Source organism: Maylandia zebra, linkage group LG19 (assembly GCF_041146795.1).
Source record: "Maylandia zebra isolate NMK-2024a linkage group LG19, Mzebra_GT3a, whole genome shotgun sequence".
Classification (NCBI taxonomy): Eukaryota; Metazoa; Chordata; class Actinopteri; order Cichliformes; family Cichlidae; genus Maylandia; species Maylandia zebra.
This window is the reverse complement of record NC_135185.1, coordinates 18,079,029-18,103,108: the sequence shown is the minus strand read 5'-3', so window position 1 is coordinate 18,103,108 and position 24,080 is coordinate 18,079,029. Positions and strand designations below refer to the sequence as shown.

General features: G+C 40.2%; 2 protein-coding genes across 6 annotated transcripts in view; both read right to left on the bottom strand.

The window, feature by feature from the left end:
- Window positions 1-501: 501 nt before the first annotated feature.
- map3k9 (mitogen-activated protein kinase kinase kinase 9) lies at window positions 502-19,024 on the bottom strand. 2 transcript variants are annotated; one of them, XM_004539943.4, is made up of 11 exons: window positions 18,386-19,024; window positions 16,756-17,169; window positions 11,104-11,284; window positions 8,625-8,773; window positions 8,134-8,309; window positions 7,368-7,608; window positions 5,392-5,514; window positions 5,094-5,259; window positions 4,850-4,962; window positions 3,702-4,478; window positions 502-2,745 (listed from the first exon to the last, which is right to left on the bottom strand). In XM_004539943.4, exons 1-11 carry the CDS (start codon window positions 18,771-18,773, stop codon window positions 2,291-2,293), a joined length of 3,183 nt encoding a protein of 1,060 aa, XP_004540000.2. In that variant the 5' UTR covers window positions 18,774-19,024; the 3' UTR covers window positions 502-2,290. The 2 variants fall into 2 exon arrangements, with proteins under 2 accessions (XP_004540000.2, XP_004540001.2); XM_004539944.4 differs by having other exon boundaries at window positions 5,094-5,235.
- Window positions 19,025-20,586: 1,562 nt separating this feature from the next.
- slc8a3 (solute carrier family 8 member 3) overlaps window positions 20,587-24,080 on the bottom strand; it is a 140,671-nt gene continuing 137,177 nt past the window's right edge. For all 4 annotated transcript variants that reach the window (XM_004539939.6, XM_004539941.6, XM_004539942.6 and 1 more), the window contains one exon: window positions 20,587-24,080. This exon is cut by the window's right edge and continues 1,137 nt beyond it. The gene's annotated coding sequence lies outside the window, so the exon portion shown is untranslated.

Below are 24,080 nucleotides of genomic sequence, written 5' to 3'. Positions count from 1 at the left end.
AAATGAGAAACTAGGACAGTTGTAGAGGGTAACACCAATAAGCCGAACTCAATCCTACTCAGTATTATTTTTATCTTATCGGCGCAGCCCCCCACAACAGTCCCAGTTTCTCATGTGGCCCCTTGGGAAAATTAATCACCCATTCCTGCCCTAGAGGGAAAAGTGATTAAGAAACTGGATGAACATTGTGAGGCATGCACAAAGGAGGCTGCAGAGAGTATTACAGCACATCGGGTGTGTCATCATGAGTAGCATCAGCGTGTATGTGCTGCACTGTTGTTGGTTTGGTATGTTTTGGGTATAAATTGAACATTTCACATAAAATCTACATATTTTTTTACATGCAAAATAGTTCACTGGGATAAGCAACACAATTTACTCTTGAGCTACTCAAACCCTACTGACTGGCCTAGTGAATACACGCTTGTGTTATCATCATCCTGGCCCATAGTCACATAAACAATTGTAGAGCCTTAACAAAGAAATACTGATCCAGTTAAATAGTTTACTATGATTTTACTCAAGTGTGTTCCAGTGCAATACAAATCAGTCATTAACAGTATTGTTCCCAGCATGAGCAACAGTTCAGCTTATTCGTGGTAACGTTTCAGACATGACACCTTAAGTTTGTTTCAACTACTGCCCATAGTTGAAATACCGTGTTTCTACATTGAGCATGAGCACATTCTGAAAAAGCATTCACATACACAAGGACATCGGGTCACACTTAGAATAAAGAGAGCTGAAATATAAGAGGCCACTTAACATTTGGAAATAAAATGAGAGAATCAGGCATTGAGACTGAAGTCAGAGAATATTTCTGTTCATTTTTTTTCACATAAGTGTTGCTCTATTTTAATGTGGTAGATTTACAGTCAATTAACAGGATTAACCTCTGGCAGAAGCACAGTAAATCATTCCTAAATATATTTTATTTTGTTATAAACTGCCCTGTCCAGGAAATTAAAACAAGTAGAATCTGTGAGGAAAATCCCAGTTTAAATGCATTTAGCACCTATTTATTTCAAAGCTGCTACCTTGTTATTTTTTATTTAATAAAATGACTAAAAATTGTCATGAAATTAATTTTGATATGTAGCTGTGGTCATGAAATCTGTTGAATAGTGCAACATCAGATCAGACCGAGTGTTTATTTGCACAGATACTGAAAACCCTAAAAACATTTATGGAAATCATTAATAAGTGTCAGAAGGCAAATAAAACAAATTATATAAAAATAAAACATCAGATAAATTAATTAATAAATGCAATGAAATAAACGCAAATATAAAAATAACAGAGGCTAAACTTCCACATGCCACCAGGGCCTGATTGAAAGTGAAGTCTTTCATCACTGAGGCTCACATAACCTAAAAGCCACTTTGTATCCCTTATTACATCATCTTCCTAATCAACAATTTATGAGGCAGACAATTTACATAGTTACAAACACAAAGTTCCCGTTTTAGTTTGGAGAAATGTTTCTCTTCTGGCTGCTCTTGCAGGGTTACACCAAATAGTAGACAGGAGAGCGAATGGTCTCTATTTTGAACCCAAGCGGTAGTGACATTCTTCTTTATGGTCACCATACAGAGCTCGAGACGACGTCAGACATTAGTTAACGGAGACCGTTTCTAGACTGTAGGTTGCTAATACAAAGAAGTGCACATATTATACTAGAACATCCCCCATCACTGGGATAGTGGAAGTGACTGGTGACAACAGGTGGTCAGTACAAAACAGGAATCCATCTGCCATGAGAACAGGAGTGGGTGATATACATGAACAGAGGATTTCACATAACACAATGCTTTTACAGACAAGCAGAGCCAGAGGTTTTTGACAGTGGGAAAACCTGATGCTTTACATTCATGATGCTTTTCAAAAGTGCACTTTATTAAATGCACAATCTTAAAATCAACACAAGTATGCAAAGCTTTATGTAGGTGAAAGCCATTACTGACTTTAGTCTGAAAGAAAAAAATAAATGACACATGAAATCTCTTTCCTCTAATGAACAATCGAGCAGGCTTGGGTCGGATTATATTTTCAAATTCTTTTATTTTTTTGTTTGAGCAGTTTTGGATGCAAGATTTAAAGATTTACTGCAGCAAATGCCAGAAAGGGAGTGTTTTCACAGTAAATATCTTCCTAGCATTTACGACCACTGTGTAGATGGAGAAAGGTGAATAAATTCCAGATTGCCAACTGACCCAGATTTGTGGTCATCCAAAAGCTAACAGCAGGTAGAGTCTCCATGTTGTGTTGGACCAGTGAGGGTCAGGCTGGGTTATGACCAGAATCCTGGTTTGTAGCGGTGAGGTGAGTTTTTAGGAAGACTCGTCTCCGGTCTGCAGAGTGGGATTGTTCCATCCCGATACTGTCCCTCATCCAGCTGATCCAACAAATTTTCATTCCGGCGTGGGGAGTACGGTGTTGGGGCCTCCATGGGTGTGGGTAGCACTGTTGAGTCTCTCCCGAACTCTACAGTGGGTGGAGTCTCTGTGCTTGAGGTGTGGGCAGGGGAGTCGCCGTTACCTAGGGTCTGTCCGTTTCCCCTGGTCCTAGCTTCTGCCCAAAACACATCGGAGCGCGCTCGTGGTGAAGGCCGAGGTCGTGCCACAAAGTCCAAGGTTTTGGGGCGTTCAGGAGGACAGCGACGGCGGGGTGTTGGTGGGAAGACAACATTTGGATTGGGCAGCCGAGGGACCTCTGAACAGTCTTCTTTTAACACTCTGAAGCCACCTGTTGTAGCAGAATAAAAGTTGGCTAATTGTTTGGCAAAAAATTAGGATATTATTATTAAATATCAGCTAGTGGGAAATGATTCTAAACAACATCATCCGATTAAGGATGCTTTACCTACAGACTGTATATAAACGATGGACATAGTAGAAATGCTGTGACTCACTCATTAACTTTGCTTGAACAAGACATTATGAGGTCCGACTGGGAATTCACTTAATCACAGGAAAGGTTTTTACTGAGGTAATAGAGCAATGGCGCAGGTTTTTAGACTTTGCAACAGAAAATCTTTTAGCAGCTACACATTTTTCAGAATGGAGGCAGTATATAGCTGCAATCTAGCATCTCTTTGCAGATTTGTAAGCCACATCCACATTTGTCTTTGGTTTTACCTACTGAGAAAACATTTAATTAAAATAAATATGATTGTTTAAATGTTGTCTTTTCCACACAGTTTATGTTTTTTTTCAGCTAATGGCTAATGCAATGATCACAACATAATAATAGCAACATGCTGGTGGTGATGCTTAATTAACACTGTTAATCCTGATTCCCAGGCTTCTGTCTTCCTTAGATTTATGTTAGACATCATGGGAACCAGAAAAACAAATCCAATTAGTCCACAAAACATCATCCATCCATTTTCTTCTATCTATGTAGTTCAGACTTGGGGGAGGACTTGGAACTTAACCCAGTTGCCATAGGGCGAAAGGTGGGTTACACCCTGGACAGGTCGCCAGTCTGACACAGGGTTAACATAAAGAGACAGGCAACCATTCATGCTTCATAACTGAAGAAGTTTCTCAGATGAGAGGTGAAACGTCTTCAAGAATCTTAAAGAAGTCCAGTTGCTTTTCTTTCCAAGCTCCTTAGATTACTAAGACCTAGATGACTGAGAACCTGCACAGACCATTCATACTCATAGTCACAACATGGCAACACAGTCAACACTTTACCTGCGTTTTCTAATGTTGTTTTTTCCGGTAATGGCTCCAGATTATTAGGTGGGCAGCTCTTCTTGATGGCTCCGTCTGATGGCGTTCGACGGAGGCTGCGTGAGGAACTTGTGGTGCAGGGAACATGTGTGGGTGTGAGCGACTGGCGTGGGTTGCGCTTGAAGCTCTCAAGGTGTGTGTTGACCAGTGGGTTGATTGGAGTTTGGATGGCCTGATGCTGTGAGACATGAGAGGGAAGAGGAGGCTGTGTGGGCGGTGAGGCAGGGCGGCAGACCAACAGCTCCTCGCTGTCAGAGCGCAACAGCGAGCGAGTGGAGTTGCAGTCAGACACTGATGATAAAGACAGCAGTGTGTATGAGGAGGGTAAGCCTCGTTCAGGTAGTGAAGGTGCCGACGGTTTGAGCGGGCTTTCCCGCCGGAATAGTCTGCGCGTCGGGGGGCTTGTGCTTCGCCTCTGGGTCCCCGTTCTGTGGAAAAAGCCCTCCCAGCGTGGTTTGATATGCTCTTCCGGTTGGGCCAACGTTAGCAAGTTGTAGCCCAGCCCGACGGCTGCAAGCAGAGCCCCACAGCCCAGCAAAACCAGTTCAGAGCGTCTGCTTCCACCTGGGCTCTTCCTGCATGGTGGTGTTCCTGGCACCTGACTGCTGAGGCAGTATTCATCTCCATCACCATCAGCAGTGGCAGCAGCAGTGTGGGTCTCCTTATGGAAGGGAATGCAGAGGTAGGACTGACCAGGAGCTGCTCCTGGTTCAGTAGTGAAGCAGCAGTCTTCATTTTCTGAAAAAAAAAAGTACCATGTTTGAACTATAAAACTTATTTAATTGGTTAAACAACATAAACATAAAACTAGTTTCTTTCTTGATATATTGACAGAAACAATAGTGTATGTTTAATAGTGGAAATGACCTGAAGTCTATTAGTATTTCAACTCCATCTTTCTAAATTCAGTTTGCTGAAAGTACATAATCTTCATACAGCTGCAAACATGCACATCTGTGAGTCTGCCAGGCCAACCACTAAGAACTGTGTGGGAGTGAAATAGCTCACTTCCAGCCAGCCTGCCACCTTTAAGCTACAGCTCCCTCTAATATAATGTGGAGTGTGCATATGTCAGACAAAAACAGATCTACTATGCTCTTCCTGCTCACCCATCTCCACAAGGCTTGGCACTCCAGGCACTGCTGGGCTGTGTCTAGGGGATCTGCGGAGGTTTGGGGCACTGCAGGACCGTTGTCGGCTGCCCTCATGGGGAGGCTTCACACTGTGAGCAAGAAAGGGTTTTGTATTCCAAATCATGCCTTTTAACTCTGGAAGCAATTCCAATATTGGAATGCAACAAAAAAAGTATAAGCCTTACTCCACAAAACTTCAGCAAAACTACAGTCTCCTCACCTTGCATCAGCGCTATGCTCCCTGTAGGGGCCACATCCACGAGTTCTGCCCTTCTTTCTTGACCCCTTCCTCTCACTTTCCTCCTCATCAGGTTGAAAACAAGTGTTGCGACCCCAACCTGTACAACCTTCCCCCGGCGTGACTGCAAAATGACATATTGCTAAATCTTTAGAAAGAAAATGCAAAATGGGTTTTAAAGAATAGTAACAAATAAAAAAGGAAACTACACGAGCCAATAACAAGTTTGATGGAAAGTTAAGTTATGGAATTTAATAATAAAAAACTGTATTATGCTTACGCTGGATGGCTCTCAGGCGAGGCAACATCGGTGGACTAGTGGGAGGGCTGGAACCGCTGCTAAGCAAACTCCTCCGTCGATCATGGGAAGGAGATGCCTGCACAGTGATTTTGTGCTGAAAATCTAAAATATTTAATCAGACTTGCATTAGTTTTTCTAATTGTGTATGCGGTACCTTAGTAAATGCAAATCCAAGACAAAAAAAGTAATATGAATTATAATACATGAATAGCTGGCAGCAGTAATGGAGAAGAATTTTGATTAATCTTTATTTCTACAATGTCTGGACTGATAATTGAGTGCGTATGTTATTAAAATCATTGAAAATTGTCAGAGTTGTACAGCATTATGCACAGATACTGTATAAAAGATGGACATCACACATTCATTTTACACATTCACTGATTTGAGTGATTTTTAGAGGTCCCGATTGTCTGATTACAAGCCAGTCCGTATCATGCATGTGCACATTCACTCTCTAACAACATGTTAGCGTGTGGCTATGACCATTAGCGAGTTCTTCATTGTGAGTGAAGAAGACACAGTTCGTTAAAATAGGGCTGTAGGGCGGGTTGTTAAATATGAGTCCACTTTTAAAACATGTTTTAAAACCCATTTTTATTCTTTGGCCTTTGACCTCAGTGAGATTTAGTTTCTCTTGTAATGAAATTAGTTATTAACTAACTAATTAAATATTTTTCTTTTATTGTACTTATTGTAATTTTGTTATTTAGTTAGCTGTGGTTATTTTTTTTAAATGCTGCTGCTGCTGCAGAATTGACCTATCAAAGACTCCAATCCGGCACACTGGATGCCATTTGAAATTATGAAGGCGTACACAGATTTACAGTTTTATAGATTTTCTATTAATAAATACACCCTCCCCCCCAATTTGCCATCCATACTGCAATCAAGTAGTTTCACTGGTCCATCCCACTAATGATCAAAGTCAGTAGTATGTGGCCCACAATATAAAATGCATTTCACATCCCTGTTGTAGGGGGACCACCACGAAAATATTCATACCAACAAACCTAAATCACCCCCAGCCAGCTGAGCATAAACATTTCAGAGACACTAACAAAGGAAAAGTGGCTAAATTTCAAGCTATCCAGAGCTCAGAGCCAGCCACACGCCAGTAGCCTTGGTATGAGCCTCGGTATGAGCAATGAAAAGACAAGTAAAGAAGTGAAAAAGATTGATGTCCTGCTGTTTGGTGAAATTAAAAACATACAAGAAAGTGAACAAAGACCCTGTCATTTATTTTTTTTATACAAATCTGTCAGAACTGCTTTTGTTTTCAAGATAATATATGTCAAGTAAAGGTAGGTATACCCCAACCCATTTTCTTTTAATTATTTGCAGCATGTTTTCATTTTCAGTTGTTTCAGTGAGACAAGTTCCTGCAACTTACTCCATTTCAGGGAAAAATGTAAGAATTTCTGTTATCATAAAGAAAGGGACTTACTGGGACATACTGCCTTCACTTGTAGGGCTTGGAAGTGACACCTATCTTTTATATATAGTCTGTGATTACCCATGAGGAAACTATTGCTATTATCTGTCATCTGAGTGTGACGCCACACCCCAGCTATGTTGACTCAAGTGACAAAGTTGAAGACAGCTCGAAGCAATGTCTCAGTGTCATCACAAGGCCATATAAAAAGCTTTTTATGAGAAAAATTCCAACTAAGAGCAATAAAAGCAGCAAAAACCACACATTTGTTAAAGATCTTGTCAGTATGATTTACTTTATTGATCATGTGACACTGTGCTTGTCATGCTGATGGGAATGAGTCTTTATGAACAAACAAAAATATAATTGGTAACAATTACAACTATTTGCATAAACAATGGGGCAAAACATACAGGCGGAGTCTATAAATTCATTTCAGCTCGCTATAATCAATCAAGGGTGAAATATTGTATAGTGCAACTATGATTTTTGTTTAAGTACCATATTTTGTTTTCATTACCTGAAGGCAAGCTGATCCTGTTTCCATCCTTAAGTTTAAGACGGTTGCGGCGGAACTTGCCCTGCCTGCTCTCCACATGAGGCTTTTCCTGGTAGAGCTGGTGAATGATGATATTGAGCTCTCGCTCCAGGATGTGGATCTCACGTTCAGCTAGTTCCTGCTCCCGCCTCCTCAACGCCTCCTCCTGATACTTCTGCTGCAGTGCCGCTCGGGTCAGCTCCTCCTCCCACGATCTCAGCTCCTGGGAAATCCAAATACAAGAGGTGAATTTAAAACAACAACACTAAAACGTACAGCAAAAACAAAGCTGTATTTACAGTGAATGGGAAAAAGAAAAGCTCAGGACATCCCAAAACTGGGGTTGTTTTTCAGGAGTTTGGCTCGGCCCCTTGGTGCCAATGAAAGGAACTCTTAATGCATCAGCATAACAAAACATTTTGGACAATTTCATTCTTCCAACTTTGTGGCAACAGTTTGGAGATGGCCCATCCCTGTTCAAACATGACTGTGCATAACTGCACAGAGCAAAGTCCTCGAAGACATGAATGAGTAAGTTTGGTGTGGAAGAACTTGACTGGCCTCCACAGAATCCTGACCTCAACCCGACAGAACACTTTTGGATGAATTAGAGGGGAGACTGTGAGCCAGGCCTTCTCACCCAACACCAGTGTCTGACCTTACAAATGCACTCCCCCCCCCTCAAATGACTGTAAATCCTAACCAGCAATTTTCCAAACTACCTGCATCAAAGACCTCTCATCTTTACCTTTTCCTTGGTCCTCAGCTGATCAAACATGTCCTGGATCTCCAGTTTCCAGTCATCTTGGAGAGAGTGGAAGGATTCTGCTGGCATTTCAAAAAAGCCTGACTCCTCAATGGCCGTCAGCTGGTCTAGGATAGCTGTGAACTGTGGCCGAGAGTGAGGGTCTGGGCTCCAGCAGTCTGTGGCACCAGATGAAACACAATCCAAGCAAATTTGCTCTTTAACTGTTTCCAGAAAGTAATAAAATATTCTGTGCAAGTTTGATGCTTGTAAGTTATGGTTCACAGAATCTGAACACACAGGAATCTTGTAGTTAACCATCTCATTTTTAATAAAATAAAAAAAATAGAAAGAAAATCTGTGGTATGTTTGGGAAAACAAACTACCATCTGGTTAACATATTTGCTTCTGAATCTCAAATATATATGTGATTCCTTTCATCTAAGCTGAAGGGCGACACTTCACATGAACATTAAATTATGTTCTTTTCTTACCCTCCATAAGACGTGCAAAGGGCTCAGGACAGGTAGACGGGATTGGCAAGGCCATTTTGTTCATCGCCACTCCATAAGCTACTGCCAGACCATCGATACCACGAAATGGGACTTCTCCAGTCAGCAGCTCCCACAACAGCACACCATAACTTTTAGATTTTTTAAAAAGGAAAAGATAAAAAACAGTTGCTGAAAAAAAACCCCAGAAACTGAAAGATTCACGAATTCAATTTGGATATATAACTGAAAAAAAAACAACAACAAAAAAAAAAAAACATCAACAGGTTCTCTGGTGTGCTCTCAGGAGAAAGGAGCTTAATGTACATGCAGAAGTACTTGCACAATATCTGTCAGTGTGCCTCTAAAGCTAAAAGTGTGTATGAATATATGAATGTTAAGTACGATGCTTGCTGAAAGAGACTGTGAGTGTTCACCAAATCCATTTTATTTGAATAAATGTCAAAAAAGATTAGTGTGGCACTGCATTTGTGCACCACTCATGTAAATACCAAGGTGAGATATAAAAAGGTCAAAATGAGAAAATGTCAACAGGACAGAAAAGAAGCTCACAGATCCATGTGACTAATGCTGGAGCTAAATAACCAAGAAATCAAATAAATCAGGAATGCGTGAAGATCAGTGTATGACAGGTTAGTCTTCACAGATTTAAATCAGAAGGACTTGGAAGTAATGACACAAGCTATGACCTGACTGTCTACACAGTTTGTTCACCTATATAGCAATTAAACAGGTCAAAACAGACCTCTGTTCTTAGGAATTACTGTATTTGATCTGTGTTTATGCTACATCAGGGTGGAACATTGATTAGGAAGAAGAAATAATTCCCCTTTCTTGTCTGCACTCTTGAGAAAAGAGTTACTTTTATAATGCATACTTCTTGGTCTTGGCTCCCACAATTCTCACACTATATGTGATAACGTGAACAAGTTATTAATCCAATAACGTCAGGGAACTTTGAAAATTAGCCATTTTTAAAGTCTATTCATTCATTCATTCATTCCTTTAACTGGCTTTCCAACCAGGGTGACAGAAGGGTTGAGTCTATCCCAGTTTTCATTAGGTGAGAGGTAGGGCTGCACGATTAATCGTTAGAAAATCGCGATCTCGATTCATACTTATGTGCGATCTCATTTCCAAATGACAACGATTTAAAAAAAGTGTGGGAGAAAGCCGGAACACCCAGAGAAAACGCGTGCATCCATAAGGAGATCAAGCAAAATCAACACAGAAACGCCCCAGGTGACCAGCAGGCTCAAAGCTGACGGTGCTAAACCCACCACCAATATGCTTCCCACACTGAAATGACATACCCAAATTAGACATTCAAAGTGGAACAATTGTCATCTCATTTACATACACTGATGCTTGAGTTGGTGTGACTTGGCTTCAGACTGCTCTTGGCTCTGTATGATATCTCAGAGTGGGGATATCCTCTTTGCTGTCACTTCAGGAGTACAGCTCTGGCTGAGAGCACAGACTACCCACCCACCCACTGTGTAACCCTTCTGTTAATGAAGGGCAGCCAATCAGAAGAAAGCTGGGTTAAAGGGTTTGTGAAGGAAGCTAAAAAGGCCTATTTCAGATGCATGAACTGAGAGGATTCACCAAAGGACAGCACAAAAGATAAATTTAAATTATTTTGACCTGTAAATCATGCAGTTACTCGAGCACAGTTTAAGAATAAAAGCATGGAGATGGAAATGAGGATATAAGGCTAAATCATGATATCTAAATCCTCCAAATAAACAGGGCATTGTTATGTATTTTATTAAATATTCTGCTGATTATTTCCAGACAAATATTCCTTCCAGTTGATCAGAACATCCACTGACATCTTCAGATTGCTAATTTAGTATGACCAATGATCCAGACACCCAGTGATACACCACTGGAGACAAATATTCATATATTAGAAGCTAAAACCACCACATGCTTGATAGTCTTGCTTAAAACATGACTGCAAAGTACTGTAAATCAATCAACTAGATGACCGGCCTTTTCAACTTTTAGCATAACAAATAACACTGAAATGAATGTATGGGACCTCTGCTCTCACATTAAATATGGAAATGAAAACACATGAGCTAAGTATGTGCAGTATATCTTAGCAGTTATGGGTGTGAGGGTTGCAGGTGTTTCTCTGTACACATTTCTGTAAATCAGATATGTGATTGCAAAAATATTTAAAATATTGATCTTTTTTGCTTCCTCATTATCCGTTGGCATAAAACATCACAGTGCATAAAGCTACGGTTACATGCACTGCATTTGTATACCCTTCTCATAAAACTCAACATAATGTTCTTGTTCCCATGTGTCAGTCTGTGCTTTGTCACTATGGCAACTGCTGCCCGGGCTGAACTTTTTTCTAGTGCGTGGTGTTTTAACCGTTTCAGACCAGTTCCACAACATGATGCTTTTGGTTTTTTTCCCTGCAAAAACACCCTCCCCTGCCCACCTCCAAACGTCGCTACCCTTGGAGAATGTAGATGAGCGGATGACTTCAGGAGCCATCCAGGCGTAGGTGCCGGCAGCGCTCATCTTGGTTGTGCGGTGCCACTCTCGAGCCAGTCCAAAGTCTGTGATCTTCAGAGTCTTGTTGCTGAGATCTTCCATCTCAACCCTCTCAAGGATAAGGACTGGACAGGGTGGCAATGTAGGAGGGGGAAGTGATGAGGGAATTTTATTGCATGATGGGGAAGAGGTTGGAGGATGTGGGAAGGGGAGGTATACGTGCAGATTGGTGGGAGGATTGACGTAAAAATAAAAGGTTTCAGTAATCGCCATCAGAAATGTTTAAATGTTAGGGAAGGCAGCAGCAGGAGTACCATGATAAAACACAATGCATGTGGAAACGCAAAAAATTGGACATGTAATGATTGAACAAAACAGGGTGCGGTTGGTGGGAGGCCATGATGAAAGGATTGGAAGGATAAAAGTGGAGAAGAGAAAAGGAGAGAACAAACAGAGAAACCAAGAAATGGTGAGCTACTCCAGTAAAGCAGAGATGAAAACCACCACCCTTGATCAGTGACAATCCTCTCATTATGTATTTTAACAGCACAAACCTCAAATAAACACTGATAATATGCTTAAACTACACAAATACCCTGCTGTGACACACCCATTTTCACCATTAGGCATTAAAAAAAAAAGAAAAAGAAAAAAGAACCCAATCCCAACATGCGCAAGCCAAACAGGACTCCTCCTAACCACATGCTCCTTCTCCCCCATTCAGCTCTGCACTGCCAGACCATCTGCTGTGGCCATGCCCAGTGGAGGGTGTGTCTGCAGGCTGTGGTGCACATCAAGAACCCCCTTCATCTGGTGCTCATGTGGCTCTAATGCTAGACGGGCAGTTTTCAAAGAAACTGAAACCAAACACATTGCTAAAGTAACTCCTGATAGGGAACTACAACATGAAACAAACACAGCTGATTCCCCTTGAGGCCAAAAATGCTCCTCTCACTGTAATGCGCAGTGCTTTAGATAAGAGCATCTACCAAATGGCTATGAAGGAGAGGCCAGAGAGGCAGTGGAAAGTGTTCAGATATAAAAATGGCATACTGCCGAGTGGGATAGAATGAAAAGCAAAGCTATGTGTCATTAAAGCAAGAGTTGCAGTTAAGCTGGTTTTCAGGTCAGCAAACGATGGAATATAAGGTTAAAATAGGATGTGGTGGATTAATAAAACTGTTTTTTAAAATATGGGCCAAGTTTTGACCATGTTTTGTAAAAACAGTCATACCAAGTACACTTCACGCTAGAAGAGAAGCTTGAGGATGGCCAAAAACACAAAGTCTCTGGAGACCAAGAATGTGCAATAGTTCAAGGAACTCCCAACTTTCTTTGTAAACAGAGTTATGCAGCTCTAGACCAGACAGTTATCTGGCCAACACTGCAAGTATGACTGAAAATGAGACTTCCACATAGATCAGTTCCTGTGTTACAAAAAGAAATCTTAACTTTTCTGCCTTTTTGGGGGATTAGTTGCATGATGCTGCCTTCAAACCCTTCATTACCACAGCAGCGTGTGACTAGGCAGTGTCTCACTTCTCTAATCACTATAATTCATTTGTCTGGATGTTAAAGAGACCTACTTTATAGAATAAAATGGGGAATTTTTCATTGGGGAATTTCTTAAACTAAACTCAGATACATGTACCTAAATATGCCCTAATTTCTGTTTAATTTACTATGCATAAAAAAGTTCTACAGACAACATATCTAATGTTGAAACGAAGAATAACTGTCTTCATTTTAAGTAAGTGTTCATTTTGAATCTAATAGAAATAAAGTTGACGATGAGTATCTTTACTGTTGAATTGTATCATATTTAATCCTGAAGAAACTGAAGAACCTGACAAGACCAGTTGGTGTAGTTTGGAAAATGAAATGTTCTCCCATGCTTGAAAAAGGATTTCAGTTGCTCAACTGCAGTTTAAAGCTGCAGTTACATGATATGTACTGAGAGTTCTTGTGTCGTCAAACCCAACTTAACACCAGAGCCGAATTTATATTTAAAACGGTCAGGGTTGATTTAAATGAGTGAAACAAATGTTTGCATATGAACCAGAAAGCATTTTTTTTTTTATTTCAACAGCTTAGAAGCCCCTTTGTTGTATTTTTTTGTTTAATAATGTGTCCCTTTTCTTTTCAGTGATGCACAGGTGTGGGCTGTAAACCAGTTAGCCTTGCACCTGTAGCCATGATCTCCCAAAATGTGCAGAATATGTTTTTGCATTGTCTTCCTGGAATAAGCAAAGGCCTCGCCTGGAGATGTCATCTTGATGGCAGCATACAGTCATTGCATAAAGAAAATACACCTACATTAACTTCTACAGTTACACATATTTATTTACCGCTTATTATTTTTGAATGTTACATAGTGGTTTTTCAAAATATATATAAATATAAATATTTGGTTCTTAGCAGCTTTACTAAGCCAAAATGCAGAATGTGAAAAACTCAGTACACCCTTACTGCTTCCAGTAAGTAGCAGCCAGTTATGCTAATCAAATACACGACTTGATTAATTGATCATTAGCATGTGTGATCTCCCCTATAAAAGCAGAAGTTTTGGCAGCATTCAAGTATATGTCAATGCAATTCCAAGGAGGAGAGATACTCGGAATGACCTTAAAGAAGCAATTGTTGCTGCCCATTAGTTTGTGAAGGCTAATAAGACCATTTGCAAACAATTTGAGATTCATCGTTCTGCAGTGAGAAAGATTCACAACTGAAAAACATTCAAGAGATTTGCCAGTCTTCTCAGGAATGTATGTCCCAGGACATTCAGCTCAAGGTCAGACAGTGCCATGCTCAGAGAATCCAGTGTCAGACTCTAGCATTTAACATGCTAACCAAGCTTGTAAAGTTCATGGTAAGGCAAACAGAAAAAGAATGAAAGAAGTTCGGCTTTAAGTTTTTCCAGCAGAAAGCTCTTGTCTCTAAAATGAATGTGGCTATCATTAGCATTGTATCATAGCTACAGTAAGCTGTGCTGCAATGGAATAATGTCCTTTGGACAAACGAGACCAAAGTGGAGATGTTTGGCCATCATGTATAGCGCCAGTTTGGGAAAAACCAGGCACAGCATTGGCACAAGCACCTCATACCAACTGCAGAGCACTGTGACAGGTTGTTTTTTCCTGCCACAGGACCTGAGCACCTTGAAGTCATTGAGTCGGCCATGAACACCTCTGTTTACCGAAGTATTTGAAAGTCAAATGTGAGGCTGAAGCTTGGCTGAAAGTGGGTCATGTAACCTGACAAGCACAGGAGCAAATTTACAACAGAATGGCTGAAAAAGACAAAAATCAAGGTGTCACAGTGGTCGGTTCAGAGTCCAGACCTCAACCGGACTAAAATGCTGTGCTAGGACCATCAGAGTGCTGTGCATAAATGAAGGCTTGCAAACCTCAATAAACTGAAGCATTGTTCTGAAAACACGAGTAGACCAAAATTTCTCCCCAAAAATGTGAGATAATGATAAAGTCAAATGGAGAGTGATTACTTTATGCTAATATTACTGAAGGTGTTTCTACAAGCTTTTGACTCATGGAGCATACTTAGTTTAAAAACACTGCATCTGCATTTCTGGCTTAGTTTTTGTTAAATAAATAATGTAATATGTTGACATATATCATGTGCATCTGAAGTTATATTTACTTCAGTTTAAGACCTGCTAAAGACCAGATATTTTTGTTTTTTCCCGATATGTGAAAGCTTGGAAATGCCAGAGGGTGTACTTTATTTTTAAATGACTGTAGGTTTCTGACAGTAAGCTCAAATTTTGATTTGTTAGACAAAAGGACAATTTTCCATTCAGCTCAGTACATCTTAAATGAGCTCAGGCCCAAAGCAGCTGTTTGTGTAGAAACAGTGTAGAATACATACAAAATATAACTGAGCATTACAGTATAGGCCTTTAGGCATTCACTCAGAAACCACAGCACTGAAAGGCGAACAGTTTGATTGTTAAGAATCAAATTAAGAATTAAAGAATCAGATTAAGGAATCGCCAAGGTTTTTACAATTCATGCCAACAGTGATATGAGTCAGCAGTGAATTAATTACAGAATTTTTACCTGGGAGCCAGAAGACTGCTGCCAATCAATTATTTTTCAGAGTTCTCCTGTGCATCTAGAGAGTTCTTCAAATTCTGAAGTCCTCCATGTTCTATAGACAATGAACTCCCCTGAATCTTTTTTTTTTATTTTTTTTTTACAAAATAAATATTATTCTTTCACTGTCAAACTATATGACCATTCTGTCTTTTGCAGACTGATGGACCCCCCCCTATTACTAATAAAAAATGTAGAATCTGTGGGATGTTGGTTTGGTGCTTAAATTCAGTCCTGTAGCAGTCCTAGTATCAAGGTCAATGACTTCATGTGTTGTTTTTGTAGTAGTTTAAACTTAAATATAGGGCTTGAAATTGTTTTATTTACATTTTAGATAGTATCTTAACTTTTTGGAAGGATTTTGCAGTCTCTAAAGAAAAACAGATAGATATTCTTTCATGTTATGTATGTCTTTGCTAGGTAAACTAAATTTTGAGTCACAAGAAACAACGGAGGGGGGAAAAATAATCACTGGCATAACTCTGAAATAGCTAAATGACAACTGCGGTGTCCTGCAGCGCTCCTGTACCGTGATGAGGACATGGGTTTTCCCCTAATTTCCCAGGATGGTAACCAGTTAGACTGACTTTAACGCTTTAAAGCACCCTATTGAAGTGCGGCGTCTGAGCTGATCACTGCAGAACAAGCCAATGGCAGGGAAGAGGCTTGGGCTATGTATTGTCAGAGCCTCCAATAGGCAGTCTGGGACAGAGCATTGGGCAAATCCTCACTAATAGGCTTGGGATTTAGGTGATTCAGTTGAGTAAAATGCAAGATTACAACTGCTCCATAAACACACACGAAAACTCCTTTTCCTCTCTACTCTCATTCCTGAAGTGAATACAAGCAGTGCAGGTCACAGAATGAGCATTACTTTCAAAATTCATTTCATGTGGTACTTGAATAGTGCATCAGCAGAGCTATTATTGTCCCAGAAAGACTGTAATATGATATATCTTTGGGTGAGGGCTGTTTGGAGGTGTTAAGCACCAGTGATTAGTATCAGTGACAAAGTCATGTCAGTCTTTGCAATCGTGGCATTGCTGGGTGTAGATAATAACTTCTTGGCCTCTCTTTTGTTTGGCAATTACATTCCTTATCGTATCTAAATACTGAAAACTAATGCTGTCGACTTAAATAAAAGTCCATTTCAGCATATTTCACGTTTTGCCCACACATATGGCAAGACTTATGATGTATCACAGACCTTTATTGCTTTGAATGCTATAACTTATGCATGAAAGACATCAAAGGCACAGACAGTTGTTCAATTAATTGAATATTTCACAATAAAATAGTAAGCCATGTCTCTAAGAACAAAGCCAGATACTCTTTTCTTTCTTTCTTTTTTTTTTTTAAACATGTTCTCTTCAGGAAACCTGTTTTTCAGATCAGACACACAATATGAAAATTGGCCTTTTTCACCATTTTTCAGCATTGGTTCTTAAACTTGGTAATAAAAAGCAAAGTGAGATGACTCTTACTGTTGCTGGACTTGAGATCCCGGTGAATAATGGGGACAATAGCCTGGCAGTGGAGGTAGTGCATGCCTCGGGCAATCTGCACAGCCCAGTCAACCAGAGTACATGGAGGGATGCGTTTCCCAGCTAGAGCCCGGTTGAGAGGGCCTCCTCGGGCATACTCCATTATCAGGCACAGGTTAGGCTCCTGCAGACACACTCCCAGCAAACCCATAATGTTGAGATGGCTGAGCATGGCAAAGAGCTTGGCCTCCTGGCGAACGCTCTCCATTGTCTGCTCCAAATCTTCATCGGGGTCCCGTCGTGCTGCCTTCACCGCCACCTCTGCACCCCGCCACATTGCACGGTAGACTTTTCCAAAACCACCAACCCCAATAATTTCTTCCAAGGTGAGCTCTGAGAAATCAATCTCAAGAACTGAGAAACAAAGAAGACACATATGAGACAAACATAAACATCAGCTAAGTGTATTTGTACTTACAGCCATCCAGTGACATTAGAAGTCAGGGTCAACCTGTCTGCAGCCTTTAGGATTTCCCCATTTTGCTTTTCAACAAGGTACATGCTTGCTAGCAAGGATCATAAAAACAGGTCATTGAGTTGAAGGAGGCCTTCTTAGAGCTCTAAGCCACCCTGCTGCCCCAAATTCAGAAACTATCCCTCTTGCTGTTACACAAGGATAAGCATCTGTCCTAAAATCTGGCTAGAATGTCTGGAGAAGGAATAAATGCAGGTTATATAGAAAAGAAGGTCTATGTGCTGATGTGAACAGACTAAGTGTTTGAGGCTGTATGTGCTCATGTTGTAGAGTCCTAACAGTAAGCAGACTGACCTTGATGAATATTTCAGGTGTGTGAAAGTAGGCCAGCTGCCTCAGTATGAAGACATGAAAGCCAACAAGACTCAGACAGCTGCTAACAAAGACAGCTGAGGTGGTTTGGTCTGCCCAAATAGCATGTGATAGTTTGTGTTTTATTACCTTAAAACACCTGCATATGCTCACATGCAGATTTGTAGTTATCAGTCAAAAAACAGTGGCTTTGTACCTGTGTTTGGAGCATCTTTATTGCTTAAAGGCCAATAAGAAGGAAGAGTATTTTCATTTAGGGCTTCACAGTTTAGTACACATAGCTACTTGTAATTATGCTCAGTGTATCTTTCTGAGGCATTGGCCCTACATTTCCCTCCAGAAGTTACTTTTTATTTTTCCCTAAGAGAAGAATTTTACATTTCTTTCTCTCTTGCACCTGGACACTGGACAAAAAATCCTTTCTGAAGCACATAACATCATTCAAATTTCATCTAAGAATATCTACAGGATTCCAGTTCTGTGACAGGCTTCCTGCCTTGTATCCTGCACACTTTGTGCGTTGTAATTTGAGAACTGAGGTGGGGTGCATCACTGTTTGTTTGAAAGGCCGTGTGATGAATAGCGGTCCTGAAGCTGTAAGGATGCTTGGGGCATCCTGTTTCTAGGCCAACAGGAATGCACTGCGCCTACCATGACACAGCACTCTACGTGGTTTTCCCCCTCTGACAAAAGATAGGAGAAAAGACTGCAGCCCTGTGCTCCTTTTCAGTGATAGCACATTTATTTCATTAGCAGAAGTATGAAGCACAGTGGGATACTCACGGTGCAAAGGAGGCACGGGGTACTGCTGTTCTGAAGTGGCCCGTATTTCCTCCGGAATGCCGGTGCCTTTGCTGACATAATTAGACGGGAAGATGCCTACCCGGTCTGCTATCATACCGGTCCACCATCCCTCATCTCCTGACACCAGGGAGTCCTTGGACAGGACTTCCACCAGATCCCCCTTTCGAAGGCTGAGCTCGTCGTCCGCAGTCGCTTCATAGTCGAACACGGCCGTCCAGAAGCCCGGTGCGGCTGGTCCCGTATCCGGCGCGGCGCTGATGCCATTTGCCGGTGTGGGCCAGCGAAAGACATCTTCCTCTGCTTCTTCCGTTGAAGAAACGCACGCCTTAGGACTACTACTGTCCAAAGCGGGTTTGAAGACATCCATGGACGCGATCCATAGGGACTACCTGGATCACTGCAGGCGCATCCACCTGGCGCGGCTGGCTGGAGGCTCGGTGCGCCCTGCTTCTACAACACACACACACGGAGCTAAGTAGCGGCTAATCCGGCACACAAACACTGCAGGAAACCACCATCCTGCTGCATCGCACGCCCCTCAGTCTCAGCTGGCTGCTATCAAACATGCAGCGCCTGGTTATTTTCAATGCACAATCCTACACCCAATCATCGCTGCAACTTCTCGGACGCAGTGGTCTTTATTCTAAGCCAATTGTGCCAGCGTGGGAATCATCCCCGGCGTCCTATTGGTGCACAGACACGTCAACAACACTTTATTTCCCACCCTTGTCCCAAGACAGTGTCCTTTTATTTAGTCGTTTGCCTTCAGAAAACCAAACAAACCAGAACAAAAATACTCAAGTTAGGGTTAAATTCCATGCGCAATTTCCTGAAATACAAAACAAACAACCCCAAAACAAAAAGAAAACAGACAACATAACAACCCTCACTATTTTAGTAATGTGATTAAAGAATGAGTGTATATAGATAGCTGAAATCCAATCAGCTGGCATTCTGCAACCCACTTTTATATTGATTTAATTAATTCCAGCCTATTTGCAAAAACTATAACTATCCTTAAATGTTATATTTTAGAAAGTCTCCATAGTGGAAATGCAATAAAAGTGATCTACTTGTTTTCTCAGCCTGAATGGAAACCACAAGTGAACAAAAGAAAACAAGTGTGAACAAGAGTCCTCTGCTTCAGTCCACTTCCTGACACGTTTTATAAGAAGCTGCTTGCAGTTTTAATTTGCACCCTGTATTTGCACGGATGCAACATGGATGTAAATAAATAATGTGAAAACACGATGACTGACATGATGGAAACCCAACACCCAAACATAAGAAAAGACATGGAAAATATAAACAGCATTATTCAGTTTCGATATTTTTTTTACTTAACATGTCAAAAGCAGTTTAAAATTAACCTGTAAGAATGATAAAGTCAAAAGCACGAGGCTAAAACTTAAAATCTGACCTCACTAAATAAACAATATGAAGTAATAGCTGGAAAGATTAAAGAATAAAAAATTATGGCCTAAATATTGTTAAAAAAATCATCTGCATCCTTTTTTCCTCCTTTGGCACAAAAGAGCTTCCATATTTTGATATAGTTGAAAAAAATATTATGCAAGCTTATTAGACAATTGCTCTTTCTAACAGGCTTATTTTTATGAAGCAGCAAACAAAGACTTCATTTATTTTGTGAGTGGGAAAGAAAATGATGGATTTATTGAACTAAGAATGATACAAAGAAAAGAAAACAAAAGAAAAGGGAAAAAAGAGTTTTAGATTCTCAAGGAGGCTTTGATTTAATGTTTTCCAAAAAGAGTAATATACAGACATTGACAATAATCCTTGTTAGAAGTTGCTTCTTATCTGCTTATGGTTGTGTTTCCTCAGTGCTGACTTTAAGAAGTGTCAAATATAAATTTGGAAGATTCTGAGGTTTATAAAAATGCTAACAAAGCAGTTCCTCTACTGCCGGCTCTTGGTTTCTTTAACAGCATCAGGATAAACATTAAACCATAAACAGCAGGCAATTTGAGGTGTGGCTAAACAACCTAATACTCGAAATATGCTTTAAAGCTGCAGTTACATGATATGTACTGAGATTTCTTGTGTTGTCAAACTCAACTTAACACAAGAGCCTTGAAATCTTATCAGAATTCTAATGAAATCATTGGTTTGTTGCTGGATTCCTGGTGATTTAAATGAGTGAAACCAATGTTTGCATATGAACCAGAAAACATTTTTTTTATTTCACAGAAAAAAAGAACAAAACTGTTTAATCTCAAAACACTTTGGAAATTTGCTTTTTTATTTTTGACATCTCATTGCAGGCCAGGAAAACATACCCATCCATTAAAACGTGCCCCTTTTCTGTTACACAAAAACAAAGTTAAAAGAACAGTATTCACCTCATCAATGAAACCTTCCACAGTGTCTTACAACATCATCAACCACTAGTCCAGTTACTGCACGGTGATATTTCAATGCCATCCTATAGACAGAGAAGAAGAAAAAAAGACTGGTGCCTTCAGAAGTGATTTGTATGATTATGTTTTTAAAAAAAAAAAAAAAATTTTTTTTACAGACTTAAGACATGTATTAATACGACAAAATGACAGAACCAATTTTGAGTTGCGTCCCCGTGACGACAACAGCATCATCATCGGCGTGCACATCATCTGTGCACACGGGTGTGAAGAGGATGCGCAGCCTGGCTTCGGCACGGCAACATGCACAGCACACAAACACACACTGGCCAACGTTTCAACTCAATAAGTCCTGGCAGATAAAACCAAAAACACAACCAAATGAACAATATAAACAGCCACTAACGGCAGGGATAAAAGGAAGAACACTGGCACTTCCTTTTGTTCATGAATACCTGTTCAACTGAGGACCAAAATATTTCCTGTTGCAGGATTTTTACAAAGGGACAGATAACAAAGTGACCCCCTGTGACTTGCAAAAAAAAGAAGAAGAAAGAAATAAAAACTTCACACTTCCACTGGCTCAGACGAAGCGACTGCAGATAACCTGTAGATGAGATGTGAGAGTTGTATTGTCATGCTTTTTACCCCCCAGGACACCCAAACTGTGTCTATGTAAACATACACTGAAAGTTATGTACATTATCTGTTTTGTGTTGCATCTGAATTGGGACAGCAAGCCCCTCCAACTGTCCTCCCTATTGTGCAGCAGTGGACCCATCGCTCTTCATTGAATATATGCGTATGTGTGTTTATATGTAAGAGAGAAATAGTGTGAGAGAAAGAGAGATAGCGTGAGGTGAGCATGTGTGGTCCAGGGCCAGGAAAAGAGCATCCGATTCAGCCACGAGACGTATTTACAACACTGCTCACCACAAAGGAAGAACACTGAGGAAGAGGAGGAGAGTGCTGAGAAATTAAAGAAGGAACAACCACAGGGACTGGAGATTGACATCCCCCTTGTGGAAATACAGTGTTACTGCCATTTCCTGTCGCCTACTCTAAAAAAACGTTTTTTCTTTCCAATATATTTTTTCTTTATATACTTTAAAACAGATGTTGCATCCCACCTCCTCTTTGGTAATCTCTTGGGTGATTTTAAAATTAGCCAAGAATCAATTCCCACATACACTTTCAAATTATTCAATAAACATGTTTTCTGACACTTTGGGAGTTTCTGTAGTTTTTTAAACTCTTGTTTTAAAAACAAAGCACCAGTCATGTGTTAAACGTAGTTCATTATTAATATCGGGCTACTTTCAAATCCAACCTGGAGCTACCTGCTGCTCTCACGCCCACACCAACAGCTCTCGATGCTGAGCAGTTTCACCCCAAACGGAGAACCGCTGACACTTGCTCTTTACATAGTGACTACAGCAAAAGGAGGCCAAAATTATGCAACACATACAAAACTAATACAGTAATAATAATTCTAAGGAAGGATACATTTGTAGACTTTGGCAAAGAAACATTTAATTACTTCAAAGCTGCACTAATGACCATTTCTTAACTATGAAATAAATTTATGGAAAGTGTATTGAAATGAATGAAGTATTTTAGCAGTTTTAGTAACTGAACATTTGTGCTAAATGCCTGCAATTAATCGGAAATGAAGCTAGCCTTCTGCACACGTCAGGTAAACAAATTTTTCCTTTAAATATTCAGTGATAATTCAAAGAAAGTGAAAACTCTAAAGCTATTACATACTTTATTATTTCAGCCTTCAAGCTCAAGTAGATTATAAAAGATGGTCAAGTCCATGCATGAACTGACCAGCAGGGGGTGACTTTTGTGGATGTATAATGAGCAAGAAGAAAAAATAACCCTGAAATCCTCACTCTGTAACCCCAGTGAACACTTAATGATGAATTCATGGGCTGATTGCTAGTTTCAGGTAATACTAAATAAAACATGAAGTTTATTCTCTGAGTTATCGATGGGGGATTATCCAGGATATCAGGAGTTTGCTGTCAGATGTTTGCTCATCATCTCCTGGTTTGAAACACAGAGAAGACAACAGCAATAATGCCCAGCTCATGTCATCATAACGAGACCAACCAATGGATGATGTGAGGATGGATATGCCCATCATTAACAGTCGACGATGGGCGACATTGCACTCACAACCTGGTGGCTGGTTGCAGATTAGGTACCTAAATGTTCCACTCTAAATATTAGACTTTGTTTTTTATTGGTTAAAGTAATTTCAAGGGTGTCTGTAGACCTATATGTAGTTTGAATGCTTGAAGGACCTAAAGCAGGGATGTCAAACCCATTTTACATCATAGGCCAAACATAGCCCATTCTGACCTCCAGGCTTTAGTTTGACACCTCTGCTCTAAATGACACGGTTGACATGGATGGATTATAACTCTAATAATAGTCTTTTCTAAACTTAAACTTGTCTGCTTTAACCAAAGTGTCACAGAAAAAAAATCAGTGAAACCCCACAAAACCTATTACCTTTGAAGGACCTTTTCTAATGTAACCATGTGATGGTGAATGAAGGGCATCTGGTATAGCTAAAAAGCTAAGCGCACAACCAATCCATAGGAGAAAGCTTTTTGTGATTGTACAGATACCTGAAAGAGAGATCTTAGCCAAATTCAGTGGGTATGTGCTCCTGGAAAGCCCTTAATTCCATGATTCCAATCAATTAATGAAGCTTAAAAAAATAGATAAATAAATAAAAGCTCATGCACCATATAAGAAGGAAACGCTCACGTTCTTCAGCAGAGCAAAGAGCTGGTGGTTGTGGGCAGCTGCAGCAAACGCCTTTCCCTCCACAGGCACTCTGTTCAGTCCATAACGACACCTTTTTATTGGCCTTTTGCACATGTACAAGTAGAATTCTCCAGAAGTCGAACTATACAGCAAAGTGCATGGAAGGAAAAGTACAAAAATACCTCTGAATTTATCTCTGCAGCAACACGTTTTTTTGTTTTTTTTCCTATTTTCAGATTTCTGATTGAAAAGGTGAAAACTTGAGTGAGACCAAGATATCAGTAAATAAATAAAATACAATGTCATACTTTTACCTAGGCAAGATACATAACTCTTAGAAATGTGAAGACATCGTTCCATTATATAGTTTATCCCCCACCCTCCCCTCCCACTTAGCCACAGCCTCTGTTGTTAGAGCAGAAGGTGACCACATTTAAACAAATATTCAAAATATACAGAAAATATGGAAATATATTATATATAGATACGTTTAGAGTACGGAAGTAATG